Raw genomic sequence first — 26,854 nt, 5'->3', positions numbered from 1 at the left:
TTCAGGTACCACCTCCTTCAGGAAGTCTTCTCTGATCCCTTTAGATCAAAGTGTCTCTCCCTCTTTCAAAGTTCCTTCAGCACTTGATCTGAATCTCTTCTTTTCCAGCATCACATCTACCTTATACTATACCTAGCTCCAAACATATATTCCCAAAGCAGAATACAGATGTCATTTCAATTTTCTGACATGAGGCTTTGAACTTCATAAGCCTTAACAAAATGTTTGTTGAATCAAATTAAGGAAAGACTAACAACTCACACCGATAAACATTATTAAGTACTAATGACAAGTATACGCAATGTTTATGGTTAGGGTTGAAGGTGTTGGAGAGTTGAAATAAAGTTCAGGCTTAAACCCTGCCTCTGACACTTAATAGCCATGTGACCGGGTAGCTAGGTTGTACAGTGGACAGAGCATCAGGCCTAGAGTCAAGAAGACCTGAGATCAAATAAGACCTCAGACACTTCTTGGCTGTGCAAGCCTGCGCAAGTCACTTAACCCCGTTTGCCTCAGTTTCCTCATCTGTCAAATGAGCTGGAGAGGCAATGGCAAACCACTCCAATATTTCTACCAAGAAACCCCAAAATGCCATCACAAAGAGTGGATAGAAATGAAGTCACTGGAGCCTCTGAGCCTCAATGTTCTCATCTGTAAAATAAGAATGATAATGAGGTTCCAATGAGCCCATTCCTTTAATAAGCCTTCATTAAGTGTCTACAATGTGCCAGGGGCTGTGGTAGGTGCTAGGAATCCAAAGACCAAACCAAAAATAGCCTGTGCCCTCACAGAGCTTACGTTCTGCCAACTACATACAAGACTATATATATAGTGCTTTTTGTAAACCCTAAATGGAAGGGAAAAAAGAAATGGTGGCTGTCATTACTACCACTACTGCCAATATAGAGCTGACGGTCTAGAAAAACTAGTGTACAAAGCAGCATGGGATAGTGCAACGCAAGAGGACAGAAAGTGCTCCGGGAATCCAGAGGAAGGAAAGAACAAGGCCGAGAGCCCCACGAGAGGCATGGAATTCTGTGCCGGGGGCTGTAAAGCAGACTCTAAGTGTAGCTGGAGTTCAGAGAGAGGAGAAATTGGGGGTCAGGTTTCCTAGCTCAGGAGTCCCATTGTACACCCTAGACTAGAGGAAGGCCTTCAGTAGTTTGGGTTGGGGGCGGGTAGTAGGGGGTGACACCTGGAGCCTGCAAGAAACTGCTTTGGGCCTTCTCCCCGGCCTCTCCTTCCACCTCAATTCCACAACAAAGCCAGCAGGCGGTTCTCCTTTCCCATGCCTCCCCCTCTCCTCCCCCACTTTAAAGCCTGGGTTCCACACAGGGCCCCTGGGCCAAGGCTGGAGGGGAGACTCCCACTGGCCTGCCGGCCTTGTGTGCTGGGCCAGAAGCCACAGAGCAAGCACAGGAAATAACAGGGCCCCCCTAGGGGCCCAGCTCATTGCAAGCACCATCTCAGAAGTGGCCCAGGAGGGAGGGAAGGAGAGAGGAAGGGAGGGAGGGAGGGAGGGAGTGGAGAGGCATTGTCCATGCTTTGTTTCAGCTGTACGGAGACTACCCATTCTCCAAAAAGCTGCTTAAAACTAACAAAGCTCTCACAGCAGCTGCTGGGGCTCTCTCCTCCCCACTGCTGGGGAGCCCCTGGGGATGGGGCCCAGGGCTCCTCTGTGCTTTTAAAGGGACAGCACAATTAAGACAGGTGCAAGGCCTGTATTCAAGGGAAGCCCATTAGAACTTATGAGTAAGGGAGTGTGTGTGTGTGTGTGTGTGTGTGTGTGTGTGTGTGTGTGTGTGTGCATCACACATATGCATGCATGCATGTCTGTCAATCTGGGTGGGTATAAAAAAAGTCAAATCTAGCAATGGCCTGTCCATCATCACATACACATATGAATTGTTTGTATATAAATCTTTTTTTTTAATGGCTAAGTCCTGGTTGGTGGCCAGCTTGAATCAATACAAAGAAATCCAACCAAAATACAAAAATTGGGAATACTTTAGACTAGACTTAGTTTAAACTAAGTATGAAGACTGTACCTGAAAATAAAAACATTCCCTTTTCCATTTCAATTAGAATTAATAATAGTGCACATATTGACATATTCCACAGAGAAAGTATATCAAAGGCTCATGAAAGTATATCATGAAAGTATATCAAAGGGCACTTAGCTCTCACCAGACTTATCAGAAAACTATACCTAGTGTTTTCATTCTGTTAGCACAAGCACCAAAACAGCTTTTGCCCTCACATCCCCCTAAGCCCCACCCAAAATTTACTCAGTGATAGAAAATAGACACATGGGTCATTCATCACCTTAATGGTAGAAACGAACTGGTTTAATGTGCAAACAACTCCTAGTGAGGACGGTAGTCATCAGTTAAATAAACTATTGGGCACTGAATACAATTATCAACAGTTACAATATTGATTTGCCAACCACTGATGGCTACTCATCAGTTGATGTTCTTACTTTGTGTGTGTACACACATATTAATGACAGGAACATACATGAGAAGGTATAAATAAATTCTCTTGTTCTTCAATTTTTTTTTTGCCTTTAACACTAATCTGAATAGGTTGGACCATCAGGATAACATGGCTGGATACTCGATACAGAAACATCAAGAGTTGGCCTCAGTTAAAAGGCTTCAAACGATGGGAACTCAGGCCCAGTGGAAGGTCCACTCAGGAAACAAGGGTCAGATGGCTTTCCAGCCATCCTGACCACGGAGATTTCCTCCTGGGTGGCCTCCATTGCTCCACAGGCAGCCAAGGGAGCCAGCCAGTCTTCCTGAACAAAACATACTTAAAGCAACAGAGTGGAAATGAAGGCCCCAAGGCCAACACAAGAGGCAGCATGACACAGTAGAAATGGCAATGGATCTGGAGTCAAAAGGCCGAGATTTGTGTGCTGGCACTGTTGCTTACTACCTATATGACCCTGGGTAACCACTTCCCTTCTCTGTGCCTCATTTTGATCTTTGTCAAGTAAGGGGTTATTGGACTAGATAACCTCTAAATTATGTGCTCCTATAAACTGCCTAATCTCTGGGTCTCAGTTTTCCTCATCTGTGAAAAGGGGATAATAATGTTTGAACTACTACCTAACCTACAGAGTTGCTGGGGGAGGGGAGCACTTTGTAAACCTATAAACTATAAAGCATTAAAGAAATGAGTTATTATTACAGAAATATGGTTTTCTTTTTTTTTTTTTTTTTGGTGAGGCAATTGGGATTAAGTGACTTGCCTAGGGTCATACATCTAGTAAGTGATAAGTGTCTGAGGCCGGATTTGAACTCAGGTCCTCCTGAATCCAGGGCTGGGGCTCTATCCACTGCGCCACCTAGCTGCCCCCTGGATTTCTTTTTATAGAGTAGTGGTGTGGAATAGTGGTTAGAGGGTTGCCCTTGGAGTCAGGAATATCTGGGTTCAAGACCCACCTCTAACAGACACTTTCTGTATGACAGCAGGTAAGTCACTTAACCTCTCAACATCCTCAGAAGATGCTTTGAAATTCTAGATTGCAGAGCTAGTGCCAATTTGTATTTAGTAGTAGAAGTTTCCTCAATGGGAATTTACTATATCAATTAAATCACCAGTAGAGTTGAAGGGATAGGGAGAGGACAATATGGTATAATTCAAAGAGCTATGGACATGGAATTAAAAGAGACCTGGGGGGCAGCTAGATGGAGCAGTGGATAGAGCACCGGCCCTGGAGTCAGGAGTACCTGAGTTCAAATCTGGCCTCAGACACTTAACACTTACTAGCTCTGTGACCCTGGGGCAAGTCACTTAACCCCAATTGCCTCACTTAAAAAAAAAAAAAAGAGAGAGAGAGAGAGACCTGGGTTTGAATCCTACCCAGATACTTTATAGCTTTGTGACCATGAGCAAATCGCTTCCTATCTTTGAGCCTTAATTTCCCCTTCTGTAAAAATGGAAATAATGATACATCACAGGTTTTGAGGACCTAAGAAGATAATGTATGTAAAGCAAAGACTTTGACTATATAAATGTTAGCCATCAATAGCAATATTATCATTTTAGATACTACCTTCCCTGTTCATGGGAGATTGACTGTACTCTGTTTACTCCTCCACCTCCATAAGTTAAGGTTGTGTTAAGGTCATGAATGGCAAAGGAATCCCAGACATCTGGAGTTTGTGATATCAAGATATCAACAGACCTTACCCACCCCGCCCCCAACTAAGCCTATGCTTGAGGAAAATTGTGGTACCTCTATATGCACCTCCCTAACCAATGCTTATACCAAGATGTTTCCAAATGAAGCAGTGAAAAGAAGAAAATCTAAGCCCTCCAAACTTTAGAGAGAACATCGTTCTAATATCTGACCATGGAGAAGGCAAAGAAGACGTCTTAACCAACACACAAGACCAATTAGGTTTCACCCAACACATCAACTTACCCACTTTGAACCTCAATTTCCCCACCTATAAAATAGGAATAACGATATCGATAGGATCTACCTCACAGGTGGTTACTATAGGTATCTACCTTGCCTGTTGTCATACAGACAGTATCTCTTGGAGGTAGGTCTTGAACCCAGATATTCTTGACTGCAAAGACAACACAATATTCTCATGACCTCTTCTACTCTCCTAGTGGAAAACAAAGAGTGGTTAGGAATAAGAGGAGTAATAGAAAAGAGGATTGTTGTTCAGTCATGTCCTACTCTTCATGACCCTATCTGGGGTTTTCTTGGCAAAGATTCTGGAGTGGTTTGCTGTTTCATTCTCCAACTCATTTTACAGATGAGGAAACTGAGGTAAACAGGGCTAAATAACTTTCCTGTGATCGCACAGCTAGGAAGTGTTTGAGGCTAGATTTGAACCCAGGTCTTTCTGACTCTAGGCCCAGTATTCTACTCTACTGTGCCACCTAGCTGCCCCAGAAAAGGGGGAAACTTGCCATTAATAGCCAGAGAAACAACTAAACCCAGATTGTGACAATGAACAGATACTTCTCTAGCTTTTCAGAAGTTCACCCAGTATACAGATTTCTTTGATTCAACTTTCCTATGACATATGAGTCCTCACTCTGTGGATAACACTGTATACCCTGTGGGAGACACTAAATCAGGCAAATGATCATGAGAGGTAGAGAGCAAGAGAGAAAGACAGAACAGATGAGAAAGAGAATTTGAGAGACAGAGGGCAGAAAAAGTGAGAGATCTACAAATAGAGACAGAGAGGGAGCAGAGAGAATGAGAGAGAGACAAAGACAGACAAAAAACAGAAAAAAGAGAGAGCATGAGAGAAACAAAGCAACAGAAAGAGAGAGAGACATGCAGATAGAAATAGCAGAAAAAGAGTGAGACAGCTGAGACAAAGACAGAAAGAACAGAGAGAGATATACAAATAGAGATAATGGACAGAGAAAGTGAGAGAGACAGAGACAGAGAGCTGAGAGAGAAAAGGAGAGACAGAGACTGACACAGAGAGAGGAGAGACAGAGAGAAACAATGGATTTGTTTTGTTCTTCTAGGGTCTGATAAAGGCTTCCCTTGGTCAGCTGGGCTGAGAGCTGGGCACCTAGGGGAGGAAAGTGACTAAGGAGGCACCCATCACAAAAAGCTGAGGATGCCCCAGGCTCAAAGCATGAAGAAATGAGTAAGACCAGCCAAGGCTGTCCCAGGAAAAGTAAAAAGCCTCCACTTCCAAATTTGTCAGAGAAGAAACCAAGCAAATGAAACAGAAAAAGAATGCTAGAAAGGTAAATGAAACTTTTTTCAAATCTCTCTCTCTCTCTCTCTCTCTCTCTCTCTCACACACACACACACACACACACACACACACACACACACACATCAGGCAATTAAAAGAGGAAGCAGCCCAGAGTACTAACCCAGCATGGGGGCCCCGTGCTGGCAGCCCACCAGCGCCTAGGCTTGAACCCCTGCCAGCTGAATTACATATGGTACAAGGACAGAGGATGGGGGTGGACCCAAAACGCCCACACCCTCTTAACAGAATAGGTCCTGGTCATCTGCGGTGGCCACTTCCCCAGGTTGCTGCCTTACTGTCCACACACAGACGGGGCAGCAGTTGCCCAAGTTCAGCCAGCTGGCAATCAGTCTGATGCTTGAGGCCCTGCTTTGCCACCTCCTGGTATCTGTAGTTGTAATTGCTTGTGCACGTGTCCACACGTACATGTGCCCGCACACACACATGCACACTCAGACACACACTTCAAAGTTCAAGCTGCCCTGCCGTCCCTTCCGTTCGCCATGGTAACTGTGCTCCATTTCCCCAGTCTTCCCTCAGCTCATGTCACCACCTTAAGGTTATTTAAACCCATTTTGCCAGGCTGCGGCTCTAACAAAGGGCAGGCCGCAACAGCCAGTCTCTGCCTCAGGTTTAGAGAGCAGACAAGGAAGCTCATGCCTTCTGTGCTTAGCCAGCTCCTGGGGCACAGTGTCTTACTCTGCCTGCCCCAGACCTCTTAGTTCAATTCCCTGAAGGCTTCCCAGTCTAGCTAATGAGAAATTCCCCCAGAAAACCTCATATAAAAATGCATTTCACAAGTCTTTAAAATGCCTGGAATTCTACATCTATTTAGTAAGGCTTTCCTGCTTCTTTAAAATGTCCCATGGTTCTCCTCGAGAGGATGGATTGGCAAGAGAGGCCCAGACCTTGGGAGCATAGGGGATTTTACAGGCTCAGCCAAAGACCTAGTTGTTTCCTGGACAGAAGCAAAGACCTGTCCTGAATGCTTCCCTCTTCTCTGAGTTGAGTGAGACTAACTTAGGCTTGGCCAGTCCCTGTGGGGAGAAGAGTAACAGCAGGTAACACCAAATAGCAAATCCAATGTGGTAAGGATGTCATCCCACACACTTTCCTTTTCCACTCCATCAGTAAAATGGAGATGAGGGAAACCAAGGAGTGAAGGAGAGAAAGCTAGCTTCAGAGTCAGGAAAACCCAAATTAAAATTCTGCTTCTGGCACATAAGGGCTGTGTGACCATACCCAAATCACTCAATCTCACAGTGCCCCGCACATTGGTAGCTGAAGGTTTGCGTGAATACTCCCTATACTAATGTCATCAAAGAAACAAAAAATAATAATAATAATGTTTAATGGGGATGGGCAGGACCAAAAAGAAAGGTTAGTGGGACCTTGTAGCTTTATTTTGGGAGAGGTACCTCATGTACTCAAAAGAACATTGGACTTAAGAGTCCAGTTTGAGTGGAAACTTCGCCAGTTAAATGTTGGACAAGTCACATAATTTCTTTGGGGCTCAGTTTCTTCATCTGTAAAATGAAGACTAGTGGCATTCCTGCACTTTGAAAAACATAAGGCACTATCAAAACAGCCATTATTTGAAAATAAATAGGAAGGGGAAAATTCATGCATGTCTCAATCCCTACTCGCAACAAAAAATAAAAGGCCTACATCCCATAAGACCCAGCCTAAAAATATTTCTTGGGGAGGGGTTTCCATCTGAAGTATAAGATGTCCCCGTTGCCTTGGTGAAATTTAAATCTTTTGTACATTTCCAAATCCCTCCATGGGATTATTAGAGATTACACCCAGACATAGTGGAGCATGGCTTGGAAGTGCCATCACATGGAAGATGATTGCTTTACCACCTTGGGAGCAAGGTAAAAAGAGCCATTGCTCTCATCTATCACTCCTCCCCCATCCCCTCCCCCACAGCCCTGAGTACAATAAACTAAAGCAAGTTCCTTCATGATGTAGCCTCACCTTCCATGGCTTAGGCACTCATGGAACTGCACCCATCCAGAAGCCACCATCATTGCCTTAATCTTAGTCCAAACAGACAAAGGATTGAAGGAGCTGGAGAACCGGCAAAATTGTCAGCCCCATTCCTTGTTCTTTCATCCCTCCAGTCTTTGAAGCTGAGGTCACTAAAGCTCAGTCAGGGGCCGAGCTTCGTCCCTAGGACCAACCTGACTCCTTGGCAGAGGAGAGGAGGCCTCTTGGGCACATAACTTGGAGAGTATCAAGCCAGTCTTGACTGCTCCTGTTTTGACCGCATACTAAGTTCTTACAAGTGGACTCTTACCTTATTCCTTGTGACTGAGCCCCTACCTTGTCCTTGTTTTTGTTTTTTAGTGAGGCAATTGGGGTTAAGTGACTTGCCCAGGGTCACACAGCTAGTAAGTGTCAAGTGTCTGAGGCCGCATTTGAACTCATGTCCTCCTGAATCCAGGGCCGGTGCTCTATCCACTGCACCATCTAGCTGCCTCCCTACCTTGTCCTTGTAGTTAGAGGATCTGGGTTCAAATTCTACCTCTGACACTATCAGCATGATGTTGGGCAAGTCTCACCCTCCCTTAAGCCCCAGTTTCCTCATCTGTAAAATGAAGAGATTATACTAGATGGGCTCTGAGGTCATTTCTAGCTCAACTTTAAAAAATTTTTAAATATAATATTTTATTTTTCCCCCAATTACATATGAAAACCATTTTTAACATTTTTTTAAGTTTTGCTAGTTCAACTTCTATGAACCTATCTGTGATCCTACTTCCGTTCTGATATTGAGTCCTCATCCTTTCTCTCCCGTACCTGACCCCCTCTCCCTTGGGGAATGGAATCTCTGTTCTTCTGGAACTGGAAAATTACCCCACTTATCAACCTAGTCTATGTTTCTCAACTAGTCAACGATGGACCTCCCTGGCACTGAATGCCTGGGCCTCTACTTGAACCCTATTGGCAGTTTCCACTGAGGATTCACTCATCCAGGCTTCTACTGGCCACTGTTTAGGTCTCCAAGGTCATTTCACCAGATTTGCTTTGGCAGGTTGACCTTGTCTTCAGGTGTCAGTTCTCCCCACTCAACCTGTCACCTATATTGAGCCCTGATTTTGAATGGGCTAGGATCCCACATGGAGCCCTAATACCCAGCCCTTGAAGACAACAGATGACACGTTCAGCACCTCAACTTCTCCTGCAAAAAGATGACAGTGGCAGTGCAAGTCAAAACTGGACTCCACATCAGGGGCTGAGATCCCCAAGCTTCCTAAAAGAAGTCCTAAAAATGAGGCATCGATAGATGGAGAAGTTGCATATAAGAGATACAACTTACATTAGAGCCTGGGGCTTCTGAGACATCATAAACAACTGATTACTATTGACTGTTTCTCTCAAACCACAAGCCAGTCTGTCACTGTCCCATAAATAAGCTCAGATAAGGAGCCTGTCAGCCAACAATTAGCATGTGTCAACAAATTAACTAGTTCTTCCCTGGGAAGGAACAGATTTGCCCAAACCCTAGCATGAGCTCTAAGCCCTATACTTCCTACTTGCCTCACAAAGAATCCAGTTGGGCAGACCGAAGCCTGTGCTTTTCAAGGGAAGAAAAGGGGGGCAGAAGCTCTGAACCAAAACACAAAGAAACCAGTTCAGTTTGGAGTCTCTTTTGATCTGCTTTTGTTCCAGTTCAAGACTTTTAGATAATGCTCAGGTCCATTTGCTAGATCAAATTAGCTCACTAGGAGCTCTTTGAAAAATAAAAAACTACAAATGCATTCCCTTCTTTCCAGATCTGTTGTTCTTCATCATCATCATCATCTTGGATCCTGATACTTTTACTCAACTATAAAAGTAGGGGCGGGGGCTGCCCACATATATGACAATCTGCAGGACATTGAATGTAAAAGAATAAAAGCAAAGACAGCTACTTATCTCAAGACCATTTCTATATAAACCCCACAGAAAAAGAAGACAAGGAGTTGATGAAGATGGAGAAGACACGGGCACTGCCAATAACAGCAGCAACAAGAAGACTGAACTAGTAGAAACTTCAACTCGGCACTACAGGCTGAAAATTTAGCACCTACTAAATGCCTAACAAGAAATGACCTGGTAACTAGGCTTACACATCAGAAGCTTGCTAACTTTCATACAGTCAATGAAAAAAATCCCTATCCTATACATTTGTTGTTATTGTTGTTCAGTGGTTTCAGGTGTATCCAAGTCTACAGGACCCCATTTGGGGTTTTCTTGACAAAGATACTAGAGTGGTTTTCCATTTCCTTCTCCAGTTCATTTTACAGATGAAGAAACTGAGGCAAACAGGGTTAAGGTGACTTGCCTAGGGCTGCACAGCTAGTAAGTGTCTGAGGCCAGATTTGAACTCGGGAAGATGAGTCTTCCTAACTCTAGGCCCAATGCTCTATGCACTATGGCGCCACCTAGTTGCATCCTCCTACACATACAGACTTCAAAACATCCTTGAGGATACAATAAATTAGGGCATTAGACCACTATCACAGACAAAACTGTTGTTACCCACAATCACCCAGATATGTAATACTAATTCATAGATATTTACAAACTATATTTTATAATAGATGTTGCTTCCAACAAATACTGATCCTCTCCAAGCTACATGGAACAAGAATCCTTTCAAAAAGTAGAGACCCAGAAGAAGAAACCAAAATCACATGAAAGCAGTAAAAGGAACTTCTCAGCCCTATTATCCTTTCTGCTCCTGAGGTTGTGCCGAAGATGCTTTTACTAAACCTACAGAAGATGAGATCACATTCTGATATTTTTATTCAATTACAAAAAGCCATTATTTGATCCACCTGTTCAACAGTCTACAAAACATTACACATAAAAGAATAATATCAGGATAGCAATTTGTCTACAGACCATTTCTATCTGAATGCCATCAGAAAAGGTGAGAACAGGGTAATGATAACAATAATAACCTGAGTTTGCATCCCAAAGCTTTCATTCAATTACAAAAATCAATCATGTTAGTGACTTGCACAATAGCCTGTGAACATTGAACATAAAAAGAAGAGTTGTAGGCTAGCAACTCCTTCCAAGGCTGTTTCTATCTGAATCCCATCGAATAAAGATGAGAATGAGAAGAGATAATAATGTTAATGATGATAGGAGTAGTAGTAGTAATAGTAGTAGTAGTAGTAGTAGTAGTAGTAGTGACAGAATCCTTTGGGCTCCTTTCATGGATTAGCCAAATAATGCAGTTCGTTAAAGCTTTATTTTACCATATGCTTTAAGGGCATGCTCTGAAATGATACCAGAAGCCTGCATTCAAAGTGAACAGAGGGCAGAAAGGAGAGACAGTGAAGGCACAGCTAACCTGTATGCAGAGTGGGCAGAGGAAGGAAAGAGTTCTGGGGGGAAGGAAAAGCAGGAAGGGAGGGAGAGAGACTATACTCTAGTACATAATACAGAATATTAAACCTGGCCATGGCCCCTCTGAGAAAGTAACTTGCCTATTCAAAGAAAAAAGATTTCTGACTCTATCATATTGCTTCTGTGCCCAGCCCAGGAGCCAGGGCAAGAAACTATTATTATGAGTTGACCTTAGTCTTTCTGTCTTCCTTCCTTCCTTCTTTCCTTCCTTTTCCTTCCTTCCTTCCTTCCTTCCTCCCTCCTTCCCTCCCTCCATTACTTCCTTCCTTCCTTTTTCTTCCTTCCTTCCTCCTTCCCTCCCTCCATTTCTTCCATCCTTCCTTCCTTTCTCTCTTCCTCCCCATCTCCCTCAATCCTTCAGTCTATTCTGCAATGCTATGCCTACAAACTATCCTTCTAGGATTGAGCAGTGGTCAGGGTCCTACAGGGGAAGGCCAGAAATTTCCTCTTCAGTAGAGGTGGCCAGAGGGGGCCAGGAATGAGCTCCAGAACACGTCGTGTTTTATTTTTCTTTATTGAAGTTCTACATCATACGACCCGAGCTAATGCAAACAGGGGCATCATAAAGAACAAAATGAAAGCCTGGTGCACTGGGACCATAGGGCTGGTTGCAGAGGTAAACCTCACACCAATGAGTAACTCCAGCACACACACCACTGTATATTATGGCCCTTTATACAGTTCCTCCATCACTCTCCAGGCAGCCCACCTCCACGCTCAGCTTTTTGGCTCAGCGCACTGCACCATACCCTATGCTGATCAACAAGGGCCAGAGAAACCAATGGCTGTCCTCACTCTCATTTCATGTCTACATGGGAGATGATGTCTTCTCCCAAGTGGCTCCTTCCCACTCAAGATGTCACTCCAAATGTGGGCAGGATTCCTCCCTCAATCATGAGGTAGTTGGATTTCTGGGAATCCAAAATTTCTAACAGCAGTCTCATTCAAACAGGAATAGAAAGAGAATGCCCACCACCACCACTGCCCTCAGCACTCACCACTGTCTGCAGCCCTACAAGTTTTACTCCCCACCTGGCCCTGGTTTTTGTCACTCCATCCTACCACAGCTGCATGCCAAGATGATCCATCCTGGGTCGTCTTTTGCCACGCTCAGCTCCTAGCAGCGTCCATTAAGCTTTGTTGCTTGGACATTTCATGTAAAGGTACTCCCCTCACCTGTGCTGTCCCTTGGTCTCACCAGTCCTACATATTGGACAGGACCTCTTGGATATTTTGCCATCATCCATCCACCTAAGAAGCTGGTGCTGCTTCAAAGTTGGAAGGCTAGCCACAATAGAGGAACTCTGGGTTATTAATTAATTAAAAGCAGGTATGCCACCAGGTCCTCACAGCTCCAACTACTGCATATCCTAAGAGTAGAATCCTGCTTCTATATGCACATGCACCTATTGACATCCAAAGTAAGAGAAGCTTTCCACTCTCTGGTGCAACACACAAAACCTTATTCTAAGCTGTTTGGCCAAACTAGAGCCAACAAAACCAATAACTGCTCCCATCCTTACCCCATTTAATTTCCTAATTTAATTTAATTTCCCAAATCATTAACTATCATCAGATTTAAAACCCAACCAACTCAGGCAAGATGGAGGATCAGAAGGAATACAAAGAAAAGCAGCTATTTTCAATACAGTTACCAACATCCTTCAAAGAATCTCCAAGACTCTCCTCAAGGGCACAAGATTCTCTACCCTAATCCAGAAACACATTTTTTCTATAATTGCAGAGTCCCAATAGGTAGCATTGATGTTGCTCCTACCTTTCTCGCAAGGACTAAGATCAAACAATCAAAAAGGGTATTAGTTATTTTTCATGAAATGTGAACTCTAGACACAAAGACCCTCTTTGAAGTTTCCCTCTCCCATCCCAATATTCAAAACCATGCCTGCTACTTAGAATAGCCAAGCTTACCCCTGTGTCTGTAAGGACCATCAGAGAGGAAAGAAAGCTAAGAGTTCTCAGAAACTCAATGTGGCCAACATGGGTCATGCCATGATGCCTGCTATGTTGGGATTGGACCAATCCCCCCCAACTGATTTAGAAGACTGGTTTTGTCTAAGATTCATTGCTCTGGAGACAGAATGGACCTCTGAGACCATTTAATCCAATCTCCTTATTTTATAAATGAAGAAACTGAGGCCTAGGGAGGGTAAGGGACTTCACTGGTATCAAGAAGTAAAGATAAGTATTAAGCCCAAGTCTTCTGACCCCAAATCTGTCACTCTTTCCACACCACCAATTTAACTCTTAAATAACATTGTGTTTCACCAGGATTAGAGAAGAAAAAGCATCCTGTGAGCAGGCCCAGAACTGCCACAGAACCTGTCAAATAACTGCATCAAGAAAATACATTTCATAGGCAGAAGAGTGAGAAATCAGACAATAAGGAGCTTCCTCCACTCAAATTAATCCTGCAGGAGGGTCCAGCTGACTCTTTCCCTCCAAAATCAGTGTGAAGCTTTAAACACTTATCCAGTAAGTTCCTTATCATTCCAGATCCCCACAGGCAGCTTGGAAGCCTAAAATCCTAAAAGGGTAGAGCTGAACTGGATCTCAGGGATCTTCTCAGGCCTATCACTTGATCATACAGAGGAGGAGAGGAGAGCCCAAAAAGGCAAAGGAACTTTCCCAGGGTCATACTAGTAGTAAGTGACCAAACTGGAAATAAGGCTTGGGCTTCCTGAATCCCAAGTATATACTTACATATGCATACACATACATGCTAGATATGATATATCTATATATATGCATGCACTAGAAACTGATGTTAGATCTATACAAATATACATACATACATACATACATACATGATAGGTGATAGAGAGACATGATAGACAGATGATAGATGATGGATGGATGGATGAACAGACAGATTTCCCTCCATTTATTTATGTAGTACAGTATCATTTCCTTGAGGAAAAGGACTATCTCATTTTTATCTTTATATCTCCAATGCTTAGCACAGCTCTTGACATATAATGTGTGCTTAATAAATAAATGTTTATTTGATTCACAGATCACGCTGCCTCTTTCTTTCTTGTTCCTCCCACTGTCTCTGTCTGTCTGTCTGTCTCTGTCTCTATCTCTCTCTGTCTCTATCTCTCCCAATCTCTCACTCTCTCTCACACACACACACACACACACACACACACACACACACACACACACACACACACGGCAGAAGCAGTCTGGTGAGTACCTATCAGCTTCTCCCCAATACGTCACCCCAAGGATACAAGCTTGAATCCACCAAGCCTGACAACATGGTGCAGTTCCTTGTGGAAAGGGAAATATATGTATTCTGATTTAGATTGGAGTTTAAAATTCCTATTAAAGTAGCTTTTATGTAATTAGATTGGAATGAATGTGCAACGATGCCCGATGCAGGCAACTTCAAAAGCAGTCTCACTGAAGAAATCACTACCCATTTCAGTGTGCCCACAAGAAGAAAAAATGGCTCTCTGGAGGATAAGAGTATATTAGTCTCTGTATGTAATAGATTTTATTGACCATATGGAACTGATATAAAAATTGTGTTGCAGTGGGTAGTCCTGGGTTGGAGAAAGGAATGTGACACACGGAATACATTTTCTATAACCAGCTTGGTGGCTTTGTGTTAACCTGGCCAGCAACTGGGCACCCACTACCCTAGTCCCCAAGTTATTTACCTGATGGAGTCACTGAGGAGTCCCAGGTGAGTGTGAAGTCGGAGGATTCCCCCTCTTCGACTGAAAGAGAAGAGAAAGAGCACTTGTGAATTCTGAACACACACAGATCAACAGAGAGAGGGGATGGGGTAAGGAAGACCCTGTAGAGAAGAGAGTAAAGTCATAGGGTATTTATACACAATTGGACTAGAAAGAGTGAAAACAAGCAAACAAGAATTTAAGGACCTACTATGTGCCAAAGCACTAGGCCTACTAGAAGCTAGAGATATCAAAACAAACAAACAAAACTTAAAAAATCCTTGCTCTCCAGGAGTTTACATTCTACTATGCAGCCAACATATACATATATGCATTTATACAAAACAAATTAAGGATAATGAAAAATAAAGTGGTCAGCAAAGGAAGGCACTAGCAACTGTGGGGTTGGAAGTATGGAGAGAATCAAGGAAGGTTTTGTGGAAGGACAGATGAAAAAGCCAGATTCATTTTTTATAACATTACTTAACAAACATTTATTAAATGCCTACGATGTGACAGGCAGTGAAAAAGATGTACAGATTTGGAATGATCCCTTCCCTCCTGGAGCTATCCTTCTATGAAACTAGATGGGCCACTCTCTGGACCCCACCTCCTAGATTTCTTGGAAGATGTCACAGGATGAGGCACAAGTAGAGCAGGAAATGATGACTTGGTCATTGTGATTCAGAGATCAATCATCTTCCATTCCCTGGGCTCTGCTTAGCTAGAACACTACTGCCACCACCTATCCAATCTGACCCAACCCAATCCACTGGAAACCATGTGGCCAAAACTGAATAGTTTCCCTGGCTTCCTTCAAGACTTAGCTCAAATCCTTTTTTTTTTTTTTTGGGGGGGGGGGGGGAAGGGGCCAATGAGGGTTAAGTGACTTCCCCAAGGTCACACAGCTAGTAAGTGTCCAGTGTCTGAGGCCAGATTTGAAACTCAGGTCTCCTGAATCCAGGGCCAGTGCTTTATCCATTGCGCCACCTAGTTGCCCCCTCAGCTGAAATCCTAATTCCTTACAGGATGCCTTTCTAGTTCCCCTAGAGGCAAAGGCTTTCCCCATCAGATTACCTTTATCTACTCTATAAAGTACCTAGTTATTAACAAGTGTCCCTTCTCCCCCAGTGAAAGCTCCCTAAGGGCAGGGACCATGTTTTTTGCCTTTCTTTGTAAGCTTAGCACTTTGAAAAGAGTTTGGCAGTAGTAGATCCTTAATAAACGCTGCTTGACTGAATGACTGAACACTTCTTATAAGTCAAGGATGAGCAACAGAGAAGATGTAAAGGGACAGCACCAGAAGGGAATGGGCTCCTACAATACACCCAGAGCATTTTGCTAGGTTTCATGCCACACCAGGCACCCAGCATCAAAGATGAAGCTGACTGGAGGCCACGGAATATGAGAACATGGGAGAAACACTATACGACATAATAAAGGTCTGACTCTGGAATTAATCCCAGTTTGGGGTATGTAATAATATTAAAACTGGGTGTATGGACTTTGTAAAATGGAACTTTGTTTAAGAAAAAATGTGCATACTCTGTATTTTTCAGATTTAAAGACCTCTAAACTTAAACACGTGTGCAGACCAAAGATATTGTACACCACCACCCAGGGCCCGCTCTCTCCCCACTCAAGGTTAAGTTTAAGCTACAAAATAATATAAGAATCATAAAAGAATGCCAGAGTGTGAAGGGATTCTCAGGGTCATTTAGTGCAACCCACTATTCAATGCAGATATCAGCTTAAGAGTGCACAGTGGATAAAGCACTGGCCCTGGATTCAGGAGGACTTGAGTTCAAATTTGACCTCAGACACTTGACACTTACTAGCTGTGTGACCCTGGGCAAGTCACTTAACCCCAACTGCCTCACCAAAAACAAAAAAACAAAGAGTACACTAGACAGGTGGTCACTGTGCTTCTTCATGAATACCTCCAATGATGTAGACCTCATTGTTGGTATAGTGAAGAGACTGTAGCATTTGGAGTCAGGAAGGCCTGAGTTCAAATCTGGCCTTAAATAGTTATTAGCTGCATAACCTTGGGCAGGTATACTAACTTCTTTCAGATACCATTTCCTCATCAGTAAAAATGGAATAATAATAACATCCACATCACAGGGTTGTTGTGAGGCTCAAATGAGATAATATATGTAAAGTGCTTTAAAATCCTTAAAGTGCTATATAAATGTTAGTTGTTATTTTTTTCATCCAGAGTCAACATCTCAGAGGTAAAAATCCTTTCCTCCTTCCTACCTCTTGCCTACTCTCACCTCTATCCACTCCCCACCACCATCTTTCCACATTCTACATCCTCCTCCTTGTGCCCTCTGACATTCCTACTCCTTTGTTAACAAACTCCCCCTCCATACTGGATTTCTTCACTTTACACTCTTTCCATCTTCTTATGTCAACAGAAAGTTAGCTCCTTCCATGAGATACTGCATCCCTGGCTGTCCTCTACAATACTGGTGCTCCTTCTTTCAAGTCCCACCCCACAACACTGGGCTAACAGAAGAAGGCATACTCCCTTCTCCCCACCACTACTTTCAAACCATTCATTTGTCACCATCAATCAGCGACCTCTTCTCCTCTGAAGTTCACTTCATTCATCCATATTACCCGTCCAAAAACTTTGCCTACTGATCTACTAGTCTCCAGGTTATTCTCCCCTTTTTCTCAAAGAGGAACAACAACTCATTTTCCTTAGCCTTCCTCTTCACTGTAACCCCCACCTCCATCATCTTCCTTTATTTCCATAACCCACATCTTCACTCCAATAATGACAGTCATACCCTTGATCTGATAGGCACTCATAACAGTGCTAACTCAATGATTCAGAATCCTGACATTCTTCTCTCTTATCATAAGCTATCTTATCACATTCTATCTCCAATCTCTCCCTCTGTATCACTCCTTCTAATCCCATTCCTTGGACATAACATAACCTCTATTCTTCCCTGTGCTTTCAATCCATTACCTCTTCTCTATTCTGACTCTGCTCTTCACAGTTTTGCCCTAGGATCAAATGGATCAATTCTATACCATTTTCTACACTTGAACCACTTGGCCCTTAGATGAAAATGTATATATTAAGTACCTACTATGTGCTAGGTTCTGGGGCTACAAATGAACCCCAATCCAGGGTGATTTATACTCACCATTTGCCTTTCTAGCTCCTACTTGTCTGCTAATGAATCTCATTGAAGAAAGCCACATAACTATGCCACAGGAGTCCATTACAATTTGTATTAGCTAATGTCACTAGAACCTCCCTCACTGCTACAAGGCAATTATTTTACTCTTTCCCATTTGACTATCACACTCTCCATAACAGCTACCCCAAACCTTGTCTTCTGAAGCCCCCTATACTTTTCCCTTCTCCTTCCTTTAAGCAGAGAATCTCACTTCATATTTGATTGAAAAAATGGGGGCCATGCTACAAAGCACCTTCTCCCCTACTCCACATCCCCAAATTCTCTACAATATTCCCCATTCTCTCCAGATCCTGAATAAGAAGTAATCCCTGCCAAGCATTGCAAAGATCAATATCTCTACTTGGGCTCTTGATTCCCCCTCCTCCTGATTCCTCCAAGGGTTTGCCTTTTAAATCATTCCCCCTTTTTCATCTTAAATCTCTGCTTATCCGCTGGCTGTTTCCCTATCACGGAAGAAAATTCCCAGTTCTCCTCCATCCTTAAAAAATCGTCACTTGAACCTCCATTCCCTCAAGTTATTGTCCTATCTCTCCCTTTCATGGCCAAACTCCCAGAAAGGGCCACCTAGGCTCCTATTCATTTCCTCATCTTGCATTTACTTCTCAGTTTCTTGTATTCTAGCTTCCAGCCCCACTACTCAACAGAAATGCTCTATCCAAGATTACCAATGAATCTCTTGACGGCTAAGTCTAATGGTCTTTTCTTATTCCTCATTCTACTTGACGTCTCTGCAGTTCTTGCCACTACCAACTATGTTGCCTCCCGGATATTCTCTCTTCCCTTGGCTTCTTTGACACTGTTCTCTCTTGATTCTCCCCCCTGTCTGACCACTCCACAGTTTCTTTTGATGGATTATCATCCATTATCTCATCATGCCATTTAACTCAGCCTTGGATCCTCACCACCTACCCAGTTCCCTTAGCCTCCTCTCTCCTCTGATTGGAAAGCTGGGGGGCAGAGACCTGAACTCCTCCTAAAACTTTCCTTTATAGATGCAGGATCTGGACATTCCATCTCACTCTCTACTTTCCATCTGCAACTTGGTTTGGTTTGAACTCACTGAAATAAGACGCCTCCAACAGGTACCCTCTGGTACCCTTTCCAGCTTCCTTTTGTGTGTTATCTTCCCCCATTAGGTTGTACATTCCCTGGGGGGTGCAAAGACTGTCTTTCTTTTCTTATTTCTATCCCCAGCACCTGGTACAGTGCCTGACACATAGTAGTCTCTTGAATAAATTTTTATTTAAGTGAAATTAAATTAAAACTATCTATCTCTCATCCCTAAGTGTAGGTACCACCCAAGGCTCTATCCTGAGCCCTCTTGTCTCTCTCCACCAACTCCCTAGGCTTCAATTATCATCTTTATTTAATTAATATCCATAGTTTTTTTTTTCTTAAGGTTATTCTGTTTTCTTTCACAACCTGACTAATATGGAAATGTTTTGCATGACTACACATGTATAACTTATATTGAATAGCTTGCTATCTTAAGGGGGAAGGGAAGAAATAAGAGAATTTGGAGCACAAACTTTTAAAAAGACATTAAAAACTGTTTTACATGTAATTGGGGGAAAATAAATTTCTAAATAAATAAATGAAAAAAATTAATATCCAGATGACTCCTAAATCTATACGCTCGGGTTTAACTTCTCTCCTTAATTTTTGTCTTGCGTTACAAAATGTTTATTAGACACCTCCACCTAGATGCTTCATTGGCATCTGGAACTCAACATGCTCAAAACAGAAATCATTATATTCTGTCCTAGATCATCCCCTCCTCTAAACTTCCCTATCTCTGTGGAGGACACCTCCATCCTTGCAGTCACACATGTTCATAACCTTACTCCTTCCTCTCCCTTACCTTCCATAACCAATCACTTGCCAAGTTTTCTCTAGTCTATGTTTTTGTCTATTCTATGTCCATGTGTCTCTATTCTAGCCCCTTCTCTCCACTCATTCAGCCATTACTCTAGTTCAGATCCTTATCGCTTCTCACCTGTACTTGTACAACAATCTCCCAGCTTCCATTCTCTCCCCATTCTAATCTATCCTCCACATAACTGTCAAGTTAATATTCCTAAAACATAATTCTCACAATGTTATTCCTTCACTCAGAAAACTTTATTGACTCTCTTTTTCCTCTGGTATAAAGAGACAAATTCCTCATGTTGGTATGTAAAGCTTCCTCAATCTGACTGTCTTTCATATTACTCTTCTTCATGCACTCAAAATTCCAACCAAGCTGGCCTACTCGGTGCTCCCCAAACTCAACATCCCATTCCCTACCTACCGTCCTATCATAATCTCCATCTCTTAGAATCCCTAGATCCATCCCTTCAAGGCTCGTTTCCTTTGCAAAGCCTTTTCTGATATCCTTTCCTTCTTCCTCCTGAAATCACTTGCATTTACTTACTTGTTTAAATGTTGCCTGCTCCTATAGAATGTAAGTTCCTAGGGAACAGGAACTGGCTTTATTTATTTTTCCTCTCTATCCCCAATGCCTTGCACAAAGTAGGTGGTTAGGGGGAAGCTAGGTGGCACAGTGCATAGAGCACCAGCCCATGGATTCAGGAGGACTTGAGTTCAAATCCGGCCTCAGACACTTAACACTTACTAGCTGTGTGACCCTGGGCAAGTCACTTAACCCCAATTGCCCCACAAAAACAAACAAACAAAGTAAGTGGTTAAGAAAGTTTATTTGTTGAATTGGAATTGAAAGGTTATCCCACTTTGGTTTGTATTTTGTTTTTTTGCATGGCAATGAGGGTTAAGTGACTTGCCCAGGGTCACACAACTAGTAAGTGTCAAGTGTCTGAGGCCAGATTTGAACTCAGGTCCTTCTGAATCCAGGGCTGGTGCTTTATCCACTGTGCCACCTAGCTGCCCCCGGTTACCCCACTTTGAATCAGTCACTAAACATTTATTAAGTGCCTACTATGTTATGTGCCAGGCACTTTGCTAATAAGCACTGGGGATACAAAAAGAAAATCACAATCTAATGGGGGAAGACAACGAGTAAATGAATGTGTAAAAAACAAGCTATATCCAGGATAAATAGGAAATCATTGAGAGGGAAGGCACTAGAATGAAGAGGGGTTGGGAGAGGCTTCTGGTAGAAAGCTGGATTTTAGTTCAGACTTGACAGAAGCCAAGAAAGCCAATAGGTGAAGACAATGAGGAGGATGGCCAGAGAAAAAGGCCATTGTTGGATACTTCCCATCATTAGAAAGCTCTCCTTTATATTGAGTCAAAAATCTTCCTCCCACAAATACTAGTCTCTCTTTTTGGTGCTACACAGAGCATTTCCTCTTTTAAAAAAGGGGGGGTGGGGAGGAAGGTGGTGCAGTGGATAAAGCACTGGCCCTGGATTCAGGAGGACCTGAGTTCAAATCCAGCCTCAGACACTCGACACTTACTAGCTGTGTGACCCTGGGCAAATCATTTAACCCTCATTGCCCCACAAAAAAAAGAAAGAAAGAAAGAAAGAAAGAAGGAAACTGTAGACCCACATAGAACCTAATGTCACCATTGCATCTTTTTCCCCCTACAAAGCAACAGTTTGAGAATTCTCCAAAATGTTTGTTTTTATATTCTACAAATTTTCTTATACACACACACACACACACACACACACACACACACATATAATAAAACTGACAGTGGAATGATGGATAAACACAATGAAACATCAGATGTATTTATTTTGAAATTGTGCTTTGTATTTGCCATAGCTAGTTACAGCTGTGGCAAGTTTTCAAATGTGAATCATTATAAATATGGCTCAGGAATTATTAATATGTCCTATGGAATACTTTTGATTGAAAAATTGTTTCCAACAAGACTGCTTTAATAAATATGTATGGCCTGTAGTTAAGATGTTCAGAAATGAACTGTGTATTGAACTATATGAAAACAATGTCACTTTACCTGAGAAAACAATTTTAAATTTGTTCCTCTCTGATATTGTATAAAATACCATTTCTATTATGAATCATACCTCCTTTTGGATAACTTATATGCCACCATTTTGTTTCATGTCTTGAAATCACAGAATGTTAAGAGCTAAAAGAGACCACATCTAGTCCAGGCTTGTCAAATAGAAATAGGACTATTAAACCATACATAAGGATCCATGTGGGCCACATATTAACTTAGAAAAATATATATATTGGGGCAGCTAGGTGGCGCAGTGGATAGAGCACCGGCCCTGGATTCAGGAGTACCTGAGTTCAAATCCGGCCTCAGACACTTAATGCTTACTAGCTGTGTGACCCTGGGCAAGTCACTTAACCCCAATTGCCTCACTAAAAAACAAAACAAAACAAAACAAAAAGAAAAAAATATATATTAACATTATCTGTGTTGTACTGTATCTTTATTTATTTTGTCAAATATCTCCCAATTACATTTGACTTTGGTTCAGGCTAATGCCCTGAGTGTTTGATACCTCTGATCTAGTCCCACCCCATCATTTGACAGAGAAGGAAAGTAAAGCCAAGCAATGTGCAGTTCTTTCTTCGCCAAGGTCACACAGCAAGCGCACCAGACAGTTCTCTCCCCGGATATGGTCAAGAATCAGAGGATCATAGATTTAGAGCTGGAAGGAACCTCAGAGTTCATCTAGCCCAATGTCCTCGTTTTCCAAGTGAGGAAATGGAGGCACAAAGAAGGAAAGACACTTGTCTGAGATCAGACAGGTAGCAAATGGTAGACCTGTGCTTCTGACTCCAAATCAATCATTCCTTCCACTGTACTACGCCGTAAGAAAGAAGTAGAGGAAAGAAAGAGAAAGAAAGACAGACTCTGGCTGGAGGGAGGGGTCTAAAGAGCACGTCGTTACAGCCTTTCTTGATTCTTCACCCCATATGCAGACACATCATACATTGGAGATATCGCAACTACATCTCTGCACCGCAAGGGAACTGTGGGACAAATAGCCTTGTCATTTGGCCATGAATGCATTTTCATGCAGCTGCTATCATTCAGACCACAACTCTCCCACCTCCCCAACACCACTACCAGCACCACCCACATATATCTCCATTCTCTTATTTTCCCCCTTCCTTTTTTTAAGGTATAAACACACCATCCTCTATAGGATCAATGATGAGAAAAAGTAATAGTCAACCCCCTCCAAGAGGCATTGTTATATTTGACTACTGTGCAAGTGAACAGGTTTTCTTCCCTCCAGCAGAACGGGAGTCCAAATTGGTCTCTTCAACAATGAGATAACTGGCAGGGGCAATGGGGGGAAAAGGAAGGCAGATCAACTCACATTGCTTGAGCCAGGGGCTTGCTGGGGACTCAGAGCATATACAGACAGAATGTACTATCTGGAGCCCAGAGCCATGAGGCCTAGCCTTCCTCAGAATAGGATCTATCCTCTCACAAAGAGCTCTACAGATGAAGCATTTCAATGAGAACCCAATAAGCTCAGCAGTCTGGCTAAAGACTGAACTCAGGAAGATCTGTAAGCTGCCATGGGGCTGCTGAGTGCTTACAACTCCTTCTCCTAGTTTCTGTACTCTAATTTGTTATCAGGAGGTTGCAATCTTATAAGTGACCTCTCTTCCCTTCATCCCCCACTCCCATTCAAGAGGTGCTAATCCATAATTTAAAAAAAGAAAGAAGGAAGAAGAGGGGGTAGAGAATAGGAGCAGGAGAAATAATAGTAATAATAGCTCAAGTCTATGCAGTGCTTGAAAGTTCATAAAGGCATTTTTTTGCAAGGTAGTACTCATATTATTAGCCCCATTTTACAAATAAGAAAACTGAGTTTCACAAGAGGGAAAAGTATCTGCTCATGATCACACAGCTGCTAAGTATTAGAGCCAGGATATCCTAGTTATGGGATCACAGATGTACAACTGAGAAGGACCTCAGATACCATCTAAACACCCTCCTTTTATAGGTGTGGAAATAGAGGACCAGAAATGTTAGGTGACTGCCCAACATCACGCAGAGAACAAGTGGCAAGAAAGGGCCAGAATTCAAACTCAGTTTCCACAACCTGCAGTTCAATGTTCTTTCCAATCCACCAAGCAGATCTCTCAATCCAGCCCCCTTTCCAACTTTATCCATGATGCTGTCTACAAAATGGCTACGGTTCATTTACTCTGTGACACACCCAATCACATAATTTTAGAAATGATAAATGTCTTAGAAATCACTGAAGTTTCTTCCCCACTCTTTGGAGCTCTCACTTTTGGGGGGAGGCAGTGAGGAAGGGGTTACAAAAGCAGAAATCTGTCCACTGTCTTGTAGCTAGTGTTACAGCCACGATGAGAACTCAGGTTTCCTAACCCACCAATACAAAGGCACCTCAGCATTCAATCAATCTACCAAAATAACATGCAATATGTAGATACTCTCATTGGGGGAGAAAAAAGATTGAGAAGAAGTGAGTATGTCTATAGTGAAGATAAACCTGTTCTCTCAAGGATTTTGACAATTCAGTCAAGTAACTGACTTGAATTTTCTGTTCAAAGTCCCTTTCTTAGGTTTCCCAAACACACAGACTATAGTTCCCTATTCCCAGATTAAGCTTTAATATCAAAGAATTTAGAGCCTAACTCTTTTTTGCCAAAGTACCCATGCCTCCACTCTTCCCAAATCTGCCACCAAAGAGTGCTTCCCTCCCAACTCTAGACTGCATTTGTAACAGGCTTCCAACCTAACTTCCCAAACCTTCCCTATATTGCCCATTAAAAGGAATTCCTATGTGTTGCATTGAAGGGGAAAGCCTTTTTCCAGACCAGTTATTAACATAAATAGTTATTAACATAAACTGTTATTAACTGTAATTAAGAGGAGTTGGGGAGAGGGAAAGTGGGAATGGGTATTTTCTACAACACAATGGATCAAACCCTAAGCTGGCCTGAGTAAAGGTCCAGCCATTTCCATACTGACCATTTCTTTAGAACAATATGGCAAACCCAAAGAGAGAAGTTATTATTGCTTCCCAAACAGACAGAAGGGTTCCTGATAAACCAGGGGTCTGTATCGGTGACATAGCACCACAGAGAGCTCACTCAGGAAGATGAAAACATAAAAAAGAGACAGAACAGCTTTGGGTTATAACTGTGTTCTCAGATTGTTTTCACCAACTTACCCAGTATGTCTTGCTACCATTCTCCCTACCTTTGTAGAGGCTCATACTTTCCGTCTTAAGGAGATGGGCCACAAGAGAGAGATATCCTTACTCCAGCTGTATATATGATCCTGTCCCAGAGGTAAGGGTTGGGGCAAGATGATTACTTTGGAATCCTCCCAGAGGGATCTTGTGAGAGTTCACCAACGTAGTCCAGGATTGATGCTTTCATGAGTAAAAGGAAGGTTGACCCCTACCCTGAGGCAATACCTTGTTTCTAGTCCAGGGCTTCTTAAACTTTTTCCACTCATGACCCCAAGGCATACAGGTATATAAAATAGGTATACATAACCTTTTACTGTTGCCAAATTTTTCACAACCCCCACATTCAGTTACGTGACGCCATATGGGGTTGCGACCACAGTTTAGGAAGCTTTGTTCTAGACAAAGAAAAAGAAATCCTAGTCAGGAGACTTACCAGAAAGAAGGAATAGGACAGTAAGCAAGGCTATTCAGATGACCAACATTAGCCTTCTGATATTTCAGCTTCTTGGCCTTTCTAAGGGAACATGGGATTCAGAGCCAGGGCTGGCTGGTGACATTATAGGTGTCGAGTAAGTGCTAGTAGGTTGATTGGAACAGGAGCCTATCACTCTCCTCCCAAGAGTCAGCTTTGCTCAGGAAAGGAATCAAGACAACCCCAGAAAAGCTATTTATATTTGGGGAGGGGAGAGCCTTTACCTTAACCACATGACCACATAGAGCCTAAAAGAAATCAGGCAGCAAGCTTGGAGCATTTTGTAGCCTGTCTTTCTAACACTGTAAGTTCTTCACCTCAAGGAACTCGATGTGGTTAGATCCTGGGGCCCTCTTTAGAGAAATGAAAGATACTATAGACTGGGGCTGGGCTGGGAGGCATCTGAACAAGCTCTCTTTTGTTCCCTACTTCACTTACCTAGAAATCCCCAGAGCTTACCCAGATAGATAGCAGGACTTGCAGCCTTGCAAGAGCCAATAATATTTCCCTTAGACACACCCAGCCCTTAATTCTAGCCCTTCCAAATGAGAACTGCCACAGATAACACAGAGCAAGAACCGCTGGGTGAAAGGTAGGGATACCCTCTTCCTCTCAATTTGGAGAAGGACTGGTCTATCACACTTGCTGCCTTTTAAGAAGAAAATATTTAAATATAAAAAAAACTGTTTGGGAGAAGAAATTCAGGAAATTAATTAGGTATATAATTTCTAAGAGACCTTAAATTCAAGCAAACCAACAGCTGCTTTGCCAAATTCTAATAGCCCAACTCAGTTAAATACTCAGGCTCTATTTTGATACAGTCAGTGCTTTGGCATCCCTAGTTAGCTCTCTTCAAGGCTCAGCTCAGGTGCTTCTTTTGGGCTTGATCCTATCCAACACTCACCCTCAAATACATGGCATTTACCAATCTGTACATATGTACTACCTAGTAAGACTGTAAACTCCTGAAGAGTAGAGATGGTTTCATTTTTATCTTTGTATCCCTAGCACTTAGCACAGTGCCTTGCACATAGTAGGATCAATGGCACTTGATTAATGTTTTTAATGGAGGTCAATTCATATGATCATAGACTTAGGGACTGAAGGCACCTTAGAAGTGATCATACTCTCACTTTGCAAATGAAGAAACGGAG

The 26,854-nt window shown here is 42.6% G+C and overlaps 1 protein-coding gene across 1 annotated transcript in view; it reads right to left on the bottom strand.

The window, feature by feature from the left end:
* The window catches only part of ZNF423 (zinc finger protein 423), a 443,545-nt gene that overhangs the window by 337,747 nt on the left and 78,944 nt on the right, over nt 1-26,854 (bottom strand). The window contains exon 2 of the mRNA XM_043989726.1: nt 14,852-14,911. Coding sequence (XP_043845661.1) covers nt 14,852-14,911 — 60 coding nt within the window. The remainder of the gene's footprint in view (nt 1-14,851; nt 14,912-26,854) is intronic.

This window comes from Dromiciops gliroides, chromosome 2 (genome assembly GCF_019393635.1).
Source record: "Dromiciops gliroides isolate mDroGli1 chromosome 2, mDroGli1.pri, whole genome shotgun sequence".
NCBI classification, from domain to species: domain Eukaryota; kingdom Metazoa; phylum Chordata; class Mammalia; order Microbiotheria; family Microbiotheriidae; genus Dromiciops; species Dromiciops gliroides.
Note: the sequence above shows the minus strand (reverse complement) of the source record. Positions and strands in the feature narration are given on the sequence as shown.